General features: G+C 38.5%; 2 protein-coding genes across 3 annotated transcripts in view; one reads left to right on the plus strand and one right to left on the minus strand.

Moving 5' to 3' along the window:
* The window catches only part of ZUP1 (zinc finger containing ubiquitin peptidase 1), a 36,404-nt gene extending 29,595 nt beyond the window's left edge, over nucleotides 1–6,809 (plus strand). The window contains exon 11 of the transcript XR_004284994.1: nucleotides 6,708–6,809. The gene's annotated coding sequence lies outside the window, so the exon portion shown is untranslated. The remainder of the gene's footprint in view (nucleotides 1–6,707) is intronic.
* RSPH4A (radial spoke head component 4A) lies at nucleotides 1,167–12,950 on the minus strand. 2 transcript variants are annotated; one of them, XM_032339724.1, is made up of 6 exons: nucleotides 12,009–12,936; nucleotides 10,069–10,303; nucleotides 6,767–7,507; nucleotides 5,504–5,654; nucleotides 4,151–4,268; nucleotides 1,167–2,147 (listed from the first exon to the last, which is right to left on the minus strand). In XM_032339724.1, the coding sequence occupies exons 1-6, from the start codon at nucleotides 12,863–12,865 to the stop codon at nucleotides 1,904–1,906; spliced, it is 2,346 nt and encodes a 781-aa protein (XP_032195615.1). In that variant the 5' UTR covers nucleotides 12,866–12,936; the 3' UTR covers nucleotides 1,167–1,903. The 2 variants fall into 2 exon arrangements, with proteins under 2 accessions (XP_032195615.1, XP_032195616.1); XM_032339725.1 differs by lacking the exon at nucleotides 5,504–5,654 and having other exon boundaries at nucleotides 2,004–2,147; nucleotides 12,009–12,950.
* Between the last annotated feature and the right edge of the window lie 6,498 nt (nucleotides 12,951–19,448).

Genomic DNA, 19,448 nt, shown 5'->3' on the forward strand with positions numbered 1-19,448 from the left:
CTACTCCATCGAATAGTAAAAGCTGCACTCCCAAGAGTGAATAATACTGCCAGTTGGAAAATTGTGGAAATCATCTTTCCTAATACTCTATCTCAGACAGGTAACCTATGTTATCTTGTTTCTACTTTAGATCTACTTTACAGATTTCTACTTTATCTTGTTTTGTGCCATCATTACCTTTTATCTAGATAATATAATAATCTCCTAACTGGTCTCCCTGTCTTGATCCTGTGTCTGTCAGTCTTCCACACATAGGCCAAATGTTTTGAAATTTTGTGACTTCCTAGTTGAGCCTTCATTGCTTCATTACTGGATAAAGTCCAGACATTCCACACAACCTGGGCCCTGCTTACCTCTTCAGGCTCATCTCTCACCACCCTCAAAGTTCTACTCCTTCCAGCCTAAAGTCCTTTGCCAAAAAACTGTTGATGCTGCCTCTGACCCATCTCCCCATAGTTCTCTACCTCTTGGAAATGCTTTCTGCAAGGCTCATGTCTAGATTAAATGCAACCTCTAAGTATTTGATAGCAGTCTTTTTCAAGGTATAGATAGATCAGGATCTGAGAATTGCCAGTCCGTGACAAGATAATTACAGAAATCAGAATTGCTGTGATAACTTTATTTCACAAAATAGTGGCATTGGATGAGAACTTTTATTTTTAAACTGGTCTGCCACAGACTTTGGGAAACACTGTTCTATGGTACCCTGTGACATTTATACACAATACCTGCTAAGTTGCAAACTGTTCTGATTTTCTATTTCTCTTTTCATATTTCCCTCCTTGAATGGATTCAAGAGCAATGCCTACTTTTTAATAGTAGTTTCAGAGTGCCTGACACATAGAGGCCTTTAAAAAAACCTTTTTTAATGAATGGAAATAATAACTAGTTTTAGAGAAACAGTAGTAGAAAAATAGTGATCTGAAGTCTGGATATTCCAGCTAGCCATCTCTGTGCGGATAATTTTTCCCTAATCAGATCAAACCAATTTCTGTAGGATAAAGGAGTCAGACTGAACTTTTTTCTTTTTAGTTTTATTTATGTATTTGTCAGAGAGGACACAAGCAGGGGGAGCTGCTGGCAGAGGGAGAAACAGGCTGCTGCAGAGCAAAGAGCCAGATGCAGGATTGGATTCCAGGATTGAGAACATTTTTTAAGAAGTAACAAGGAGGGACACTGGGTGGCTCAGTTGTTAAACATCTGCCTTCGGCTCAGGTCATGATCCCAGGGTCCTGGGATCGTGGCCCGCATCCAGTGTCCAGCTCCCCACTTGGCGGCAAGCCTGCTTCCCTCCCTCTGCCTTCTCCCCCTAGTTGTACTCATTCTCTCTGTCAAATAAATAAAATCTTTAAAAAAAAAAATGACGAAAGTGTCAAAATTTTGAGTGCTCGTAGTCTCTGAGCAGGTGATAGAATTATAATCCTCTCCCCAGCAAAAACAAAAAACAAGCCCTCCCACACACATACATACACAGTATTTGTGTACAGCTTCCCAGACTGGTTAAAAATACATGCTCTGATTGAGGGACTATCAATAATTTTTGTCCCAGTACCTGCTGACAAATATTCAAGTCCCTGTGGATTACATCTTTCCATGTTTGCCATATTAAGAAATTAAACCTAAGACCTTTTTTTTTAATTTAAGAATGCACATTATTCTATTAGCTGTAGCCAAAGAACAGGAACGTGTTATTTAGCCTCTGAAAATTCCATTGAACATCTTTCTAGAGGTACATATTAGTAGTTGAACATATGAAATTCCAAACTGGATATTTTCAAGGAATAACATTTTGTACATGAATAGTTGCCAATTTTATGTAATTCTGTACTATATACTATATATGTAAAATCAAGGGTCCACACACAGTATATGTGTACCAGTCTCACACAAGGCTGGGCTGATACTATTCTTGGTCAGAATCATCGTCCTCATCTTCATCTTCTTCAGTTTCTCCCATTTCTTCAACAGGAAGAGCAGCTGCTTCCCTCGCGGCTCGGAAAGCCTGCTCTTCTTCCATGCTAGGATCATCCATTTCTGTAATTTCGGCCCCGCTGGGGTATTCTTGGTAAACTGGTGGTAGAGCTGGGGGCGTGTAGTTGTCTGGACTATATTTATGACCCCAGCCTATGTAGAAATTTTCAAACTTTCTATAAAATTTGAAAAGAAAGTTGATGATCATTATATCATTTTTCAGTAAGAAAAATTGATCCTTCTCTTCTGTAGAAGTTGATCACTCTCCGTGTCATGGTCCCATAATTTCAAAACATTACATTTTAAGTGCTAGGGATGAAATAGCCCTCGATGATTCTTTTACTACAGGACACACTACTGTGATCCAAACCATTTAAGCTGGCTAAGAGGTGGGCCAAACTGTCACCAGGTACGCTACACCTAGACCACCATCTTTAATCATTTAATTGCTATTTTCAGAAAAAACAAAACAACTAATTTAAACAGTTACTCTTCAACATTAGGAAGAACTAAAATGTAAGCCTGTGTGTGGTTTTTTTGGGCCCACATATAAAACAGTTGTCAGGCTTTACCTGGAAGGTGTCACAGGAAAACAGCTGTCACTGCTCCATACTTGATGCCCAGCCAGTCAGTGCACTGCAGTCTCTAAGGAAGGTTCTAGTCAAGGACTCTGACCCACCCAGCCTGCCATGCTCTTCGCATAGCTGAGTTCCTGGCGCATCTGCCTTCATTCTAGGTCTCTCGGAGGTCTTCAGCAGAGGTCTTCAGGTGCCTCTGCCAAGGCCTCCTTATGGAGTTTCAGAAGGGGGATACCTTAAAGACACTTCTCCCTACTCTCAGTACTCAGTGCTTTTTCACTTCTAGCCCTTCCCCCTACCCTCTGCCAGCTTCCTGGACCCTCCAGGCCATAAAACTGCAGAAGCCTGATATTTAGGGACTCCTCAGTGAGATGACCTTCCATCAGTGTGCCATTCCAGGAAGGAAAATGGGACAGGAGCAGTCAGAGTTTTCTCCTCCTTATATTGTCACAGTAAATTACCAAAAGCTCAACTCACGTTTAGCTTGTGGCTATAATGGCAACTCTCACATTTGGCAGCTCAGCTCTCTCTCTAGCTTAGCTGAGCTTCTGACACTGGGTTCTTAGATGAGAAATGGAAGCATAAGACAAATGAAAGTGTATGTTCTGGGTGAAGGGTAAAAGGACATCAAGTATCCTCTTGATCCTAATTCTCTTAGAAGTGATAGCTTAAATAATACATACTTTAAATTACTTTTTATTAAGATAGCCAAGAAAAATTATGTGACATTCAAACTAAACACTGCATAGAACTACCTCCATTAATCCTAGAAAATGAGTAAGTCTATTGCTCAAATAATCAGAATAAAAACCATATTAGGACAGAAGTCTGAATTACTCTAGTGTTCTAAATTTGATGCTTCACTATGTAATATACATGTTGTTTGACTGAATCTTACAGCACACACATCTGACATGCCAAGATGAGTTACCCGCCTTCCTCCTTCCTTAGCATTCCTGGCACCAGACTTGGCTCCAAAAACACATCACTGGAAAACTGGTCCAGTGAGAAAACAGCTTATCTGATTGTGGTGTGGTGACATAGGTTCCCTGGGAGTGGTCAACTTGGCAACAGGAAGAAGCTCGACCTAGGCAGTGACATTTTACCCACTGTGGAATCTGGGGACTTTCTCATCTGCCTCCAGCCTCTTGCTCTCTCTTTATCTTAGCCCCATTTCCTAAGCTGTGAAATGAGGGACATCTCTCCCTAGAGCAGTGATAAGAACTCATGGAGAAGATGTAAGTACAAGTGCTGAACATGATTTCTGGCTCATGGGCTGGTCCTTCCTAGGTATCTTTCCCCCAACCCCTTCATCTGGGTAGACTGCCCATACTCTTTTTTCCCCTCCCATCCTGGTCTGGGATCTCACTCCAGGTTATTGTGAGTGGCTGCCCTGAACAACCACCCAGGGCAGCCTTGTCTCTTACTCCGGGATTACTCTAACTGCCTCACCCAGGCTGTGCTTCACCTGGGGAAGCAGGTGAGGGCGGGGGGAAAGGAAAAAACAAAAACAAAAACAAAAAACAGAACAGAACAACATTCCAGTGATAATTATAATTTCCAGCACTTAAATAATCCTGATAATGGCTTTGTATACTTACTTGCCATTGGAAAAGGCATATGCTCCAGGCCAAAGGTTGGATCTAAGGATGGCAATAGCATATTGAGGAATGAGAGTTGAGGACAGCCGTGTTGTCCAAGGTGGTATATTCTGGATTTCTGCAAACCAAAGAGAAATTCAAAAGCTTAGCTTCTGTATAGACAAGGATATACTATGTATCAGACTTCTTTTTACAAGTCTCAAAACACACAAATTTGACAAAACACACAAATTCGACATATAAAGAAAAAATCAAGCATCAGCAGCTTAACATAAAGTCAGAAGGATAATTTATGAACCCTGTGGAACAACAAAATTTGATTATTTATATGCATGTATGTGTGCATGGGTGTGTCCATCTGTGCAACAGAAAAGTTTTATTAAGGGAGAGGAGAATTATGTGGTAGAGAGCATATTATTTCATGACCAAATAAAAGACCAAATTATTATTATGAAAGAGAACAAAGATTACAAGCAAAACTGCTCCAAAACTGAATAGGAAGAAACAAGACTAGGAGGACAAGAGAGGACTTAAAAAGCCCACAATACCTATGTGGTTAAAAAACCACATAACTAGGGGTGCCTGGGTGGCTCAGTGGGTTAAAGTCTCTGCCTTCAGCTCAGGTCATGATCCCAGAGTCCTGGGATCAAGCCCCGCATGGGCTCTCTGCTCAGCAGGGAGCCTGCTTCCCTTCCTCTCTCTCTGCCTACTTGTGATCTGTCAAATAAATAAATAAATCTTTAAAAAAAAAAAAAACCACATAACTATGTTATGTGATTATGGCTTTAGACTATGGTCTGCAGAATGCAAGACAAGAATGATACACAAGACAGCTGTCAGCATTTCCAATAAGAGCTGCAGCCAATTTACTTTTCTTCCCGGCATCACTCCTTCACCCTCTGTCTGAGAAAGTTGCTGATGAGGCCAGCTATATTCTCATTCCCCACTCTCCCAAAACACATGAAGGGGAAAGGGGATGAAATTTTGGCTCCTGTTTACTTTTAATAGGTTTCTGACTCATTTATTAACCATATAATATATACATGCATAAAAACTATAATATATATGTATACTATATATAGTATAGCATATGTACATGAAAAATACACTACAGTATATATACTATATATATTATATACACATCATATCTATATATGTATATATGTGTATTATATACACATCATATCTATATATGTATATATACATATCTATAGATATGTATGGATATGATGTGTATGTGATGTGTATATGATGTGTGTATATATGTATATATGTATGTATATACATATATATACATATATAGATATGATGTGTATGTAATATACATATATTACGTAGTTTGTGTAAAATTACCTAAATCTTCAGAGATTGGTGTCAAAAGAGGAGGCCCCACTTCCTGTTCCATATACTCAGGCTCTTCTCCTTTTTCTTCTTCTTTTTCTTCATCTTCCTCTTCCTCCTCCTCCTCACTTTTTTGAATGGGATTGAACCAATTACAGCGACCCTGGAAATGAGTATTGCAAGATTTAATAATCCAATGAGGACCTTAAAATATTAGACTATTTATTTGGATTAAAGCAATTATCTGCAGGAGGTCCTACTGTATGGCAATTTCATCAATCACTTATGCATTCAACATCCCAAGTACGAGGTTTTTGATCTAGCTTATTTTGAGCAAAATGTGGTATAATTTATTTCATAAATTTGCCAACTTCCTAAAGTTACAGAACAATTATATTTTGAAATCAGCAAAACCTTAGTGGAAAAAAGTAATGCACTTTATTAATTTGTAACAAATAATTTATGGGAAAGTGGTAAGGTACTATTATTAGTAGCAAAAACAAATTTTTAAATGTGATAACAAAGTTAGTTTTGGGGTTATTTCTCTTTTGAGTAACCCTCATCCAGAGACATAGAAGAGTCCCTCTTCCGTAGATCAAAGTGTAATGATTTTCTACCTGCAGATGTGGCAGGATAACGGGTGATTAAGAGGATCCATTCTGCCCATTCACATGTGACTCTGTTTCCTATTAGCTATATTCCCTTTTTCACGCTTTCTAAGCTTTCTGCCTCGATTTCCCCATCTGTAAAATCAAGATAATATTAGTCTTCCATGCAGTTGTGAGGATTACATGAGATAATACCGATTCGATTAAGTGCTATTAAGAGCACCTGGCAGAAGGGGTGCAAAATAAATGCTATACAGCACTACTTGTTTTCATTTTTGTTATAATAGTTTATTTTTCTTGGTATAAAAGCTCCATGTATTATAGAAATAGAATAAAAGAACTGTTCCCAAAATAGGAATGCACCTATGTATAGTTAACATATAAAATGCAATTTCACAACACACATTAATCTAAATCCTCACATAACTTGTCAAATTCTCCATAGAAATATTTATTTTATTTCTTTTTGGAAATAAACATTTGTTCAAAGATCCCAGATGTCCATGACTTGGCAATTTCATAGTCCTCTGCACTTTTATTTGATTTTTCAATGGTTTCTTTGTCTAGGATCTGAAGAACTTTGTTTTGTATATATCTGTGCATTGTAGAGAGAATTTAACAAAAATTTGCTGATTGGCTGATAGATTGAGAACTGAAAAACCCCTACCTGAGGGAGAATGTGTTGCACATGATGAACCCAATTGGAAAGGGATTCCACGAGATCGATCACTTGGATGCCTTCAAAATCTGGGTTTTCTTCAAAGCTATCTCGCCGGCCTTCTACCTCCTCCTCCTCCTCTCCTTCCTCTTCACCAAACTGATAGAATCCCAGAGGGCTGACGTGGGTCCCTGCTGAAATTCTGGCAATTTGTGCTCGTAAGTAATTGCTCTCATTTCCTGGGAAAGGTGGGTAGCTTACAATGGGAGTCTCTAAACGCCCAGTGAAAAATTTCTTGATCTTTCTTGCAGTAACAATTTGTGCAGGTGTAACTGGTGGTAACTTCACCCATGGTCCTCCTGGTTCATTGCACACAAAATACACGTATTTGTTGGCCCCCGTTCTATTTTCCTCTTTTGGTATAACCTGTGGGGTCTTGTAAAATGTCCTTGGTAATTCATCTTCATCATTTTCCTCAGCGTCGCTATCTCCATCATCCCTCTCTTCAGTTACATCTTCGTCTTCTACGTCTTCTTCATCTTCTCCCTCACGGAATTCTACTTCAGCTACAATATAATTCATTTCTAGACCCAAGATCTTGCCCCAGAAGCGGCATCTTTGGATTGGATGGGTGTCCGTAAGCTGCTTGAGGGCAAGAAATATGCGATAAGTCTCATCTGTGCCCAAACCAACTCCAGCTTGTTCGAAATAAAAAGCTGACTCCATTACATTTGGGAGAGAGTTTTCTGCCTAGGGATAGAAACACTGTGGTTAATGTTAGAAACTGCTTGCTTCCTTTTTCCTTTTTCAACATCTTGGTATTAGCTCTACGTCTCTCCATGATGTCTTTGACATTTCTTGAAAGGTTTAGATCTAATAATTCCTGTATTCCAATTTTTCTCTCATTACCCAAAAATGTAACTTCTACCATTGTGTCTTATACTTACCAATATATTAGTTGCCTTGTTGTATGTGTGTATCTTAAGGATAATTTAATAGCTATTATGAATAATAAAAATTGAACATCTTTTTATAAAAAAATATTTAAGTGGTCATAGTAAAATATAATCTAACTCCCTATACATACTTAAAGAAGGTATATATATATATATGTTTGTACATACTACCATAGTTTTTGTAGTAATAAATATTATGTACATATGATAAAATACAGGATGAATAAAAATCAATATGGCCCTCTATACAGGGTAATTTATAGGATAAAAGGAAGATATAATAAAATAAGTGCTCATACATTACTTCTCTTGAAAACATAATTTAATCAGGTGTTTGCCCCTACTTATAATAAATGCTTTTAGATTTACCATAAGGAAGAAAATAAAAAAATGTTTCTATAAGGGAAATAGAAGTGAAAAAGCAAAGTCTCAAGTGAATGCTAAGAAAACATCTGTGAGAAAGTAGAGATCAACCTTAAGTAGAATAGGGATCACTTACAAATTTTAGATAAATTTAGACAAATTTTAGACCTTGAAGGTAGAGAAACTGACAGCACTTTGCTGTTCTTAAGAGTGATCTGCTCTTGTTGATATTATAATGTTGGTGTCAAAATAAGCACCATGACTGTTTACAATCCTCATCTCTTTTGTGTTTGGCATTTGTTGCACCCCTCAGTATTTTTTTTCCTTTTTCTTTTTCTTTTTTCTTTTCTTTTCTTTTTTTCTTTTTTTCTTTTTTTTTTTTTTTACTTGACTGTAGTGGACACACAATGTTACATTTGTTTCAGGTGTACCCATAATGATTGGACAAGTTTATACATGTGCTGTGCTTACCACAGGTGTAGCTACCATCTGTCACCATATGACAGCATTACAATATCATTGACGATATTCCCTATGCTGTGTCTTTCATTTCTGTGGCATTCATTTCAAAACTGGAAGCCTGTATCTCCCACTCCCCTTCACCATTTTGCCCTTTCCCCCTTTCTAGAAGCATTTTGGTGCTTCTAGACTTTGCAGGGAAGGGAGATGTCTAATTCTAACTGGGAGTCCATGATCAGGTTTCCCAGCCTGTTTTGTATCCAGTTCCAAGACGTGAAACAGCAGCCTGCCAGACCCAGAGAGCCTCTACCCTCAAAGAGGAAGATGATCCTGGAAACAAGGCTGCTCCACGTCTGAGGTGTTACTAAATTGAAAAAAAACAGATCGAAAAAAACAAAAACTCAACAGTTTTTAAACTATCTTCTATTTGATTATATATATATATTTTAACTTGCCACAATGGTAGAAAAATCTTTTGCTGCAATGATTCTGATGATTTTTTTGTTCTATCTTTTTTATAAAAGGAAAAGAAATATACACACTTCGAATTATGTGACTTTGTGAAGATTTCTTCACAATATCACCTGCTCCTTCTGAGTACTCTGTATCCCACTGTGTCAGGTTGGTCTCCCCACAAAGGTTGTGGAGCCCTAGAGATTAACCTGCTGTCTAAATCCTTACCCTCCTATGTTTTTCTTGACTGAACTTTACGCTGGTTTCTGAAAATATCTTACACCAAACATCAAATTTGCAAGTATACAGACAGATTTAAAGTAGTCTTAGTGGTAACACAACATGGAAGCTCAGTAGATGTATAGTATAAATCACTCGGTAGTATAAATTATACAAGCATGCGGGCATTCAGGAAGCAATACTTGATGCTATTTTTAAAATATTTGGAGCAAAAATTCCTGTGGTACAACTAATTTTATTCTTTCATGATAGCTTTCTATCTCTGACACCAACTTTCTCTGTAAATATTTTCAACACTTTGTCTGTAGTGATTAAAAGAAATATTTTATCCCTCTCCTCTTGTATGATAGCCCATTGATGTAATATGCACAATATCAAGACGTAATATGAGGAAGCCACCTTGGAAAAGAATCCAAATAACATTAGAGATACTTCCAGTTGCTCTAGTTAATTAAAGGGGCAGATAGGCAACTTGTTTTAAAGCCCAGCTTTAAACTATCTGACGTTAATTCATTCATTCAATAAATATTTAATAAGAAACAGCTTTAGAACCACATCTATACCAGGTACTTTGGAGAGTATAAAAGATAAAGGAATCATTTCCTCTGATATCAAGGAGCTCAACCTCACATACATATAACAAACAACCAAGCCTATGAAATATTAAACGCAATGTGAAAAAATAAGAAACTCTAAACAAGGAAACGAATGGTGCAAAATGAGGTTGCAAACACTATTTAGGAAACTATATAAGATAGTTCATAAGAATTTCAAGCCACGCCCACTCATCTCAAATAAAACCCTAGAATCAAACTATTCAAATTGATAGCCATGACTTACTATTTCATCTTCCAGTTCTTGGTCGACTCCTTCCAAATTTCCCTGGAGAAAAAGAGCCTTTTGCTTCTCTGCTGTTTCATATATTGGAAGCATCTCATTCTCATTTTGGAGTGTATCTAATTTTTTCCTAAAATGTGCCATCTTCACATCTTGGCTGATACTTTCAATGATGTCCACAGCATTTTCAGGACGCTCATCTAAGACCTTAGTTAGCATATCAGAAAGATGATCATATCTACCAGAAAAGAGAAAATTCCAGATAATATCCATGTCAAACAGCTTTTGAAGAAGCATTACATGCAGACTCAATTAGTTGGTTTCTAGGAAACTTCAACAACTCAAAGCCTTCAGAAATTTTAAGTGGAGAAATACAGTAACTGCATCACTGCCACAAAGAACCTACCCTAGAACTTCCCTTAGGAAATGCCTCCAATGTGATATGAATATTTAACTTACTAAAAAAAAAAATACTACAGCAACTAGATTTCTTGATTTGCTCCAATAGAGGCCATACATGCCATTAAATGGAGAGCTTCAAGTCCAAATTTTCATTTTATTTTTCAGATTTTAATATAATGTCTGCATTTGCTTTATTTATAGTTCTTCCAGCAAGATATTGTCAGTATTTTTTAAGAATTCCAAACCTGAAAATGCCTCTGTATCAAAATATAAAATATAATTATTAGATTTAATGCATAGTTATAGCTTTTAATTTGGAAGTTTTAATAATTTGTTTTAATAGAATGGCAGAAAAGGAGGAAGTAATTCTTTCTGTAGACTTTTTATTCAACAGAGTAAAACCAATATCAGATCTTGTATTTTAATAAAAGACTTTTAATTACAACAAAAAATATTTTTCATGGCTGTCAAATAAGATATGCATATAAGAGTGTTAAAGTCATCTGTTACTGAGCAGGGTTTTTTTGTTGTTGTTTTTGTTTTTGTTTTTACTGAGCAGTTTTTAAAGGCAGGCTGTGAAATACTTAGAAGATAATAGTGAATATTCTAGAATATATTAATTTTTGACCTCAGAGACTTAGCATTTGGAAAAAAAATGAAATTTAGATATTTAAGTAAAATCAGTTACAAAATAATTCAGTGAAGAAAATTCTTCTGTTTTCATATTTTGTGTTCAGTTTTAAATTGTTAGTGAACTCTCAAGTATTTATAATGAGCTTCTCTGGGATTTTAACAAAATTTATAAATTCATGCTTATTATCTAACCCAGAGAATTATGACAATAAGTTTATATGACAAATTCAAGTAGAATCCACTACTGAGTATAAATCACATCATTGAAGCTTAGTAAACTGTAGTTTAAAACAGGACTTTAGAAATAATTTTTTGAATTGTCAATCTCAGGTTTTGTGGAAGATTTCTTACATTAAATACTAGTTTTAAAATTAAAACTAATTATTGTATGAAAATTATTGTGACCAATTCTAGTTTGCCCCAGACTGAGGGTTTTTTAAGAATGCAGAACACCCAGTGCTCAAATCAGGACAGTTCTGGGTGCCTGAGATAGTGGATCACCCCCACACTGGCCTCGGGCGGGGATGGGGGAGAGCTCAAAATCAAGCCAGACAAGCACCAGGATGCCCAGATGAGATGCCATGAACTCCCTATCACTAGCAGACAATTGCTTTTTATAAACACCTTGGAGAGATGCTGGGACTTCACTATCTTCATGATCTCTTTTAAACCCAAGATTCTGTAATTCCTAGGTTTTATTTCTGTGTGCCAAGGGTCTTTAAAGAAGTTAAAAGAATCCCCACCAAAGACCTATTTTGAGTTCTGTGTTGCAAACAGTTATTAAGCCACTAACTCTCCTACTCATGCAGACTTTTCAAATTCATTCACCCACAGAAACACACTCTCACACAAAGATACACCCTCTTTTCCTTGCCAACTGCCCCCTCCTTTTTCCCTTTAAGACTTACAGATTTAAGCCAGACTTGCTGCTGGTCTTCAGCAAGTAGGCCTTAGCACTCTGGATGGCAATCTCAAGCGGGCTGGGGGCCCCTTCAGAGACCCCAGATTCAGTGTGATCCAGTTCATAGTTACTGTTTGAGTCCTCCTCCTGAAAGATGTTAAATCTCAGCTCTTTTTGTTTAGAGTTGTTATTGCTCACATCTTCTGGTCCATACAGGTGACGTTCGGTTTGCTGAGACTGTTGAAAGATGTCTCCCTCTAATTGGCATGTTTGAGGAGCAGTCGATTTTCCTTGATCAGATGATTGTTCCAAACGGTGGGAGTGAGGTGTCTCAGCTTTGGGATTCACATCAGTAGTTCTGTCTGACTGCCACGGGGCCTCAAGCTGCTGTCGGGCCAGAGCCAGCGTAGAAGGAATGAAAGAAGACTCCGGGGCAGGGGAAGGTGGAGATGGTGCACCTGGTCGCGTGACGTCATCCAGAGGAGGGCTGGCTCTAGACTGCGGGCTCTGCGGAGGGCCGCTTCTCGGTCGGGGTCCAGTTTCCAGCCACTGCTCCGGTTCCAGGGGCTCAGATAACCCAGACTCGGGATCTTGGGAAGAAGCTGCTATTTCTTCCCATGGCCGCCTTGCTTCCCCCAGTTCCTGATTTTCTTTGTCTTGCTTCGGGGATGTCAAATCTTCCATGGAAGGAGTCAAGAAAAACGAAGTTCTGGATGAAAGGGGAATGCAGATATAGAAAGGCAGGGTAGCCGCTTTGCTGAGGTCGGCTAAGAGATTTCTGGGCACTAGCGGCTCCGCAAGTTGCAGCGTCCTATCTCCATAGCAACCCCAGGCAAGGTTTCCTAGAAGAGAAATTACGCACATCTGTTGCCAGGATTCTAGGGAGGAGACCAAGAGAAATGAAAACCCTAGGTTTGTGATTTGGTGAAGCCTCTTGCTCCTTTTCCTGCCGCAGCCAATCGGACCTGCAGTTGACCAGTCTTGGTTGGAAACCTGAGAACTGGTCCGGCGCCGCGGATACAAAATAACAAAGGAGGAGGAGCGGCGGGAACTGCGATCTAGCGCGGGAGAACATTCAGGGTCTGATAGTTTGGTTCACGTTGCGCGGAAAGGGGTGATTCAGGCATTAGTAGAGAAATAATGCATTTACAGAGTGAGCGAGTGAGTGAGTGAGTGAGTGAGCGAATGTGGTGTGTGTGTGTGTGTGTGTGTGTGTGTGTGTCTGTGTGTGTCTGTGTGTGTCTGTGTGTGTGGTGCGACAGAAAGAGACAGACACCAACAGACCTTGGAAATCCCGAGATGCAGGTGCGAATGAGAAGCCAGTGTGCAGAGCAGGAATGTCCAAGACTCACACTTAGAAGGCAAAGATGTCATATCTGCGCCATCCAAACTCGACAGGCTTTTGGAGGATAAACAAGGAAGTCCTGATTTTTATTCTTCCCCCTCTTATGGAAGATGCCAGATGAGTAAGCAACATTATTAGCTTGAAAGTGAAGGCAATGTAGGAGGTTATGTTACATAAATAATACAGCTCATGGGTTACCTGTTTTCTAATGATTGAAATTCAAATGAACTCTAAAACTATTTTGGCATGATATAATCCCTCTATGATGATGTAAGTGTGAATTCATAATTCTGCAATATTTTAAGGTCATGACTATGACTTAATGCAGATTTTTCAGTCTCCAACTTGAAGAAGGTATAAAGGATGGGATATAAATGGTCTGGACTATAAACAATATTCGTTAGTCTTTAATGTTCATTTGTTCTGTATCTCTCTTTTTAAATAAATGATCACTGGGTTTTTGATATTATACATTGATGTAACTTCCAGTTAGTAAGATGTTGGTCATTACTTCTAACTTCATGGAAGAACATAATCCTTAGCTCTTGCCCACTCCCAATTTGGTGGGAGAATTTCAGAGCTCTTCCATAAATCTGTGCACCCTTACCCTTCACGAAATATATGTGTCTGTGCACACAAAATGTTTCATATAATTTCTGCTGGTTCAGGAACTCCTTGAAGTCAAACTCTTCAGATTAGAATCCTTGGAATAGACTCAAAAATGAAAGAAAAACTAGAGTGATATATTAGGGGAGAAGGGCAACTGAAAAGAATGACCTAAGAAAATGTCCATTAGTTTTCCTGCTTTATTTCCAGCCCCAACAGCTATCTAGACTCTGACTCTAGTAATCCTAAAGTTGCTTCTCGTTCTTAGAATAACTATCAAAGCTCTTGGCCCACTTACCTCTCCATTTTCATCTGGAGCTGCTCTCCCTTCTGGTCGGCAACCTAGTCACCCTGATTTTTCTCTCATTCACTGAAATGTTCCATATTCCTTACATTAGTGCAATTGCACATCCTATTTCTTTTGCCTGAAAAGTTTTCCCCTGTTCCACATCAGTGCCAGAGCAGAGAAAGGCTTTACTGTCAAAGCTAAATATCTTCAGAAGTTTCTGGAGCTTCCTCATGGAATGTCTCAGACCCTTTAGAAATCATTGCAAAATGCTGAGTGACCATTACCTGGGTGGTATCCTTATAACATTAAGCTATAGAGAGGACACAAAATTTTACAATGAAAAAAATTCCAATAGTAATGATCAAAATGCTGATTCCAAATTGGAGGATTGACCTAAACCAGGAAGCAATTCCTGAGGGCAGCCAGCTAAAAAGAATCAGTGGACACTGCATTCAGCCACTTGGATTGCACCTGGATTTTATCTAGTTCTGTTTCTACTTGGTCAGAGCTGTTTGCCCAGGTAGAACAAGAGGTGTTTTCCTCAGAGCAAACCCCACATTGTTTAGCTCAGAGTGAAACAAGAACAATTCCATTAATGAATAAAACTCACACAAGGGAGTCCAAAGATTTTTCTTGGATGACTATTGCTGTAGCAACAGATTTAGTGATAGCCCTCAGGATTTCAGAGAGATTTCTGACGGGGCTTCTCTCCAGTTTGGTTGGAAGGTCTAAAGGTCTGCATGTATATTCATTTATGGCAGCATCTACCCAAGGAAAAGTAATCTTCCAAACCCGGTAGCTTTGCTGGGGTTGACACCAGTAGTCACTTATCACCCTTGACTCTGTGCAGCCAGTGTCACACTGGAGTCTCTGAAGTAAATTTAAAGGTGATGCCCAGTGCTACGTTTCTGATTGGTTATACAAATGAAATGGGTGTGACCAATAATCCAGTTGCACAACCTTTACTTTGACAGGGACTTAAACAGCATGTTCCCCGGATGTCCTTTTGCCAAACACTAATAAAAATATACCCTGAGGAAGCACTCATTATTGAGTCATTATACCTTGTAGTTCAGTCAATAAGGTGGACATGTTTTAATAGGTAAATTAACATAAGAAAGGAAATAAGGTATAACAGTACTTAAAAATACCAATAATCTGAGCATGTCAGACATGTTGAGGAATCAAAAGCTAAGGAGTTCACTGGCATTGCAAAGCAGGTCTAATGTGAAATGGATTAAGAACAGAGTCAAAATAATGTTCATGAGCATACAAGCCTGGTCCAGAGTCTTGAATTAGCTGCCCACGTTAGATGCCATCTTCATTTTCCTAGTCAATTTGGGTCAGAGATCTCCAGCATCTGTACCGTGTCAGATGTCAGGTGGAGCTGTGAGCCCTGTACCCAAGGCTCGAGTCCCTGACATTTGCCCGCCATTTGGGCAGTGAGTGAGGAGGACCTGACACCGTCTCTTCCAAGGAGATTCTAAGGCAGTTATTGTTCTTACTGATTTCATATCACAAGGGTGGGAGAAAATTAGTAATATTAGCTTGGAGAGTCAAAGCCAGAGATTTGAAGAAACTAGAATAATTCAGGATCTAGTCCAGTTTACAGATATATAACAAAACCTCAAAGACAATTAATAGGACTAGAATCTAATATAGACAAAGGTACAAACATAACTTCTCTTTCAACAATTACCCCAATTTTAAAAAAACCAAAGTTCATGAAAAAAATAATCTGTTTAAGCTTGGCTTGATTATTTATATAAAAGCAGCAAAAATAGTGATGGACTATATAAAATTTTTTAAAGATTGCTTTGTTGGAAGTTTGCTAGCACAGTACTAGGCCAATTTTTGCAAGCAGTTCTTTAAAGATGTGCGGTCATACCGGAGTCTATGCACCTATCTCGCAAACACTAATGTTTTAGTCAAAGCTTTGGCAAGGTGGCCAATATTTTAAAAACAATATTTAAAAACAATATTTTAGAAATTCCACACCATCGCTGTGCCCCTCTTAATCCTATCTTATATTGCAATAAATTAGATGCTTCGTTAAAAGCAAATACGTCACATGCAAAAGCCAAGTAAATACTATATAAGGCCATTCAGATCTGACAAATGACAGGATAATGGTGTTCTGTTAATTCTGTAAAGATTATATTGCTGAGTGCTTTCAAAATTACCTAATGTACAAAATTCTAGATTTAGTAGACAAAGAGTAACAACACACTGAATTCAAAGAAACAAACAAAACTCAGGGCGGAATTCTGTCTTGTTTCATTTTGTTAAAAATCATGTATTGAATTTAATTTTTAGCAAAGCAAGCATCATCTAATGCTTGAAAATTTTAAAATACAGGGATAAAAGTTTACATCCAAAAATGTGACAAGGGGAACAACTTCTCACTGAATTTATGTAAACAGTAACACTATTGTTTGAGTTCTAAAGGGATCAGGTAGAGAGGAAAGATAAATGCTTCATCTTTGCTTACAAAGGTTTATCTTACCAAATTGTTGAAAGATTAAGAGAGAAGGTTTCCCTAAATTTGGAAAAACAAAAGATTAAAAATAAGTAACACTTTAGACAAAAGTTTGTGAAAATTATAATCCACATTCATCAGCTCATTAATTACAACAGTCTTACATAATTCATACTTGTTTGGATTTGAATTGTACTCTATTTGAGTACAGTTTTTTCATTTGTTTTGTTGACCTTGCCTGACTATCAACAGTGATAATTTTAAGACATTTGTAAGGTTTTCATTAAGTCTCATGTAATTTGCCCAATAAAGTGGGCACCTGGATATTGTGGAAGGTATGCCCTAAATGGGAAGCACATCAACATTTTGATAATCCACTGTAAGTGGCAGCTGAATGAAGTCCAGTTATAGATGTTCCAAAAGTCCAGAGTAAGGAGGTCTGAGGCCTCTGAAGACCAAGTTAGTCTTTCTTAAATGCACTAAGGTGAGTCAAAGAATACAAAAACCAAAAATGGTTTTGCCAGGGAGCTAGGAAGGACCAAGTGGCCATCCTGGGTTTCCCACAGCCCTCATTGTTGATTTCTGTGATTCAGGAGCAGACTGTTGTCACGTTACAAGGACATTGGGATGGCAAGAACGTGGTAATGTGGGGCCAATTTTTGTAGAAGCAGAATACCCATCAACACATGTACCACAATCTTTATAGATTTTATTGTCCATTGTTGAAGATCTAAAGAGAATTCACAGCAATGGAATTGACAAGAAAGTTTGGTTATTTTTGAAAACACTACATTTTGCGATAATAACTAGAATTACAGGTGATAAGTTGATTTGGGGAATCTTGTTAAAAATATTCAAAAGGTGGGGCATCTGAGTAGCTCAGTCCATTAAGAGGCTGTCTAAGGCTCAGCTCATGATCTCAGGATCCTGGAATTGAGCCCCACATAGGGCTCCCTGCTCAGCAGGGAGCCTGCTTCTCCCTCTTCCTCTGCTTGCCTCTCTGCCTACTTGTGCTCTCTCTGTATATATGTCTGTCAAATAAATAAAATATTAAAAAAAATAAAAATAAAAAACATTCAAAAGGCTTTAAGATACTTGGTCATATAGGATCATAAGTCATTGTGAAACAATACTCAGTTATCCTCTTAACCTTGGTGATAATAAGGACTTTGCAGCAAATAGATAAAATTAATATAGTTATAGGAATCTTAACTCTTTCCATAGAAGAGCCTCAGGGACTTCTCAGGACTTTCTATTAGTGGATGGACTCTAATACTTTGGGAACTGATGACCTCTGGCCAAAATTACTTCTCAGTGGAGATCTAAAGCCCCAGAGGAAACCTGCCGGACTGCCTTTGTCCCAAAGGGCGAGAATTTCCCTTCTTGACATTTGGAGGGATCCTTCTCTCCTTCTTATTTCTGCTTTTGGCCCTTTGGCAGGCAACCCTAGTACTCCACAGACTGGCCAGGCTTCTCTCCAGTTCGATAGGAAGGTCTAAGGGTCAACAGGTCAGACTAGCCATGCCCATGAGGGTGAAAGACCTCTTTCCTCAAACTCTGCCCACTCTGTTTCCTCTGAGGTCTCTGTTCCCAATGTGTGGCACAGTTGGCAACAACAAGTCATCCTGGGTAAATCCACACTTTACAGACTGAGTGGGGACCCTTTCCCAATGTCGGCTAACTCTCAGCTACCTTGCTTCTTGGTGGGATGCCCCTTTGAGCATTGGCAGCCAGTTTTTCTCACTATGGGCCAAACCCCCTCTATTCCTTCTGACTTGCCCTTGGGTTGTATTTTTTAAAATGGGAACAAATTTAACCCCAGAAGACTAAGAAAAAAATGCCCCATCTTTTTATGTCATGTTTCCTGGCCTCAGTACAAACTCCCAGATCAAGAGGTATGGTCCCTCCACGGAACCTATTCTTATAATACTATTTGTCAGCTTGACCGCTTTTGCTGGAGCTCTTCCAGATGGTTGGAGATCCCATATATGCAAGCCTTCATGGCAATGTCCCCCAAATCCTGACCTCTGCAAAAATTAGAATGTGTCTTATTCCATTTCACAGCACATCTGATCCTGCAGACACTCTAGATGACCCCTCTTTTTTTCCACCCTGTCATCCCCTACCCCTGAAGGCCCAGGTTCTCCTGTGGACTTAAACTGCCCACTTTCAATTTTCCCACAGGTACCCCAGGTAAAAATTGACAGTGGGGAACAAACTGATTGACTTTTAGTGGACACAGATGCAACGTTATCAGTATCCAATCTTCACAGTGATTTCACCAGAATAGCTATCATCTCAAGAAACCACTTCATTTGCTCACCCATAAGAAGCAACTCCTCATCCATTCAAGTTTGATCACGAGATTGCAGCAACTCAATCACATCTTTAGACTCCACTTCCAATTCTGGTTCTACAGATCTTTAATTTGTAAAAAAAAATATGGAACCTGCAAAAACACAAAAAAGTGAAACACAATCAGATGAGTATGCCTGTAACTGCTAATGTAACATTAAAGAGGTAATAAACAGGACAGGAAATCTGGATGGTAAAGGGCTTGGGATGGAGCAGTGTTGTTAGAATATATGAAAAATTGGCATCCATTAATATATGCATTTTTAAAAATTTCTATCTTCCTCTATTCTTAATAATATAATTGATGCTCATCATTTTTGTTCATTTCATGAAAATATATACACAGCCGAATTTTAATAATATTGGCATTGGG

The sequence above is a fragment of the Mustela erminea genome, chromosome 4 (assembly GCF_009829155.1).
Source record: "Mustela erminea isolate mMusErm1 chromosome 4, mMusErm1.Pri, whole genome shotgun sequence".
Lineage (NCBI taxonomy): Eukaryota > Metazoa > Chordata > Mammalia > Carnivora > Mustelidae > Mustela > Mustela erminea.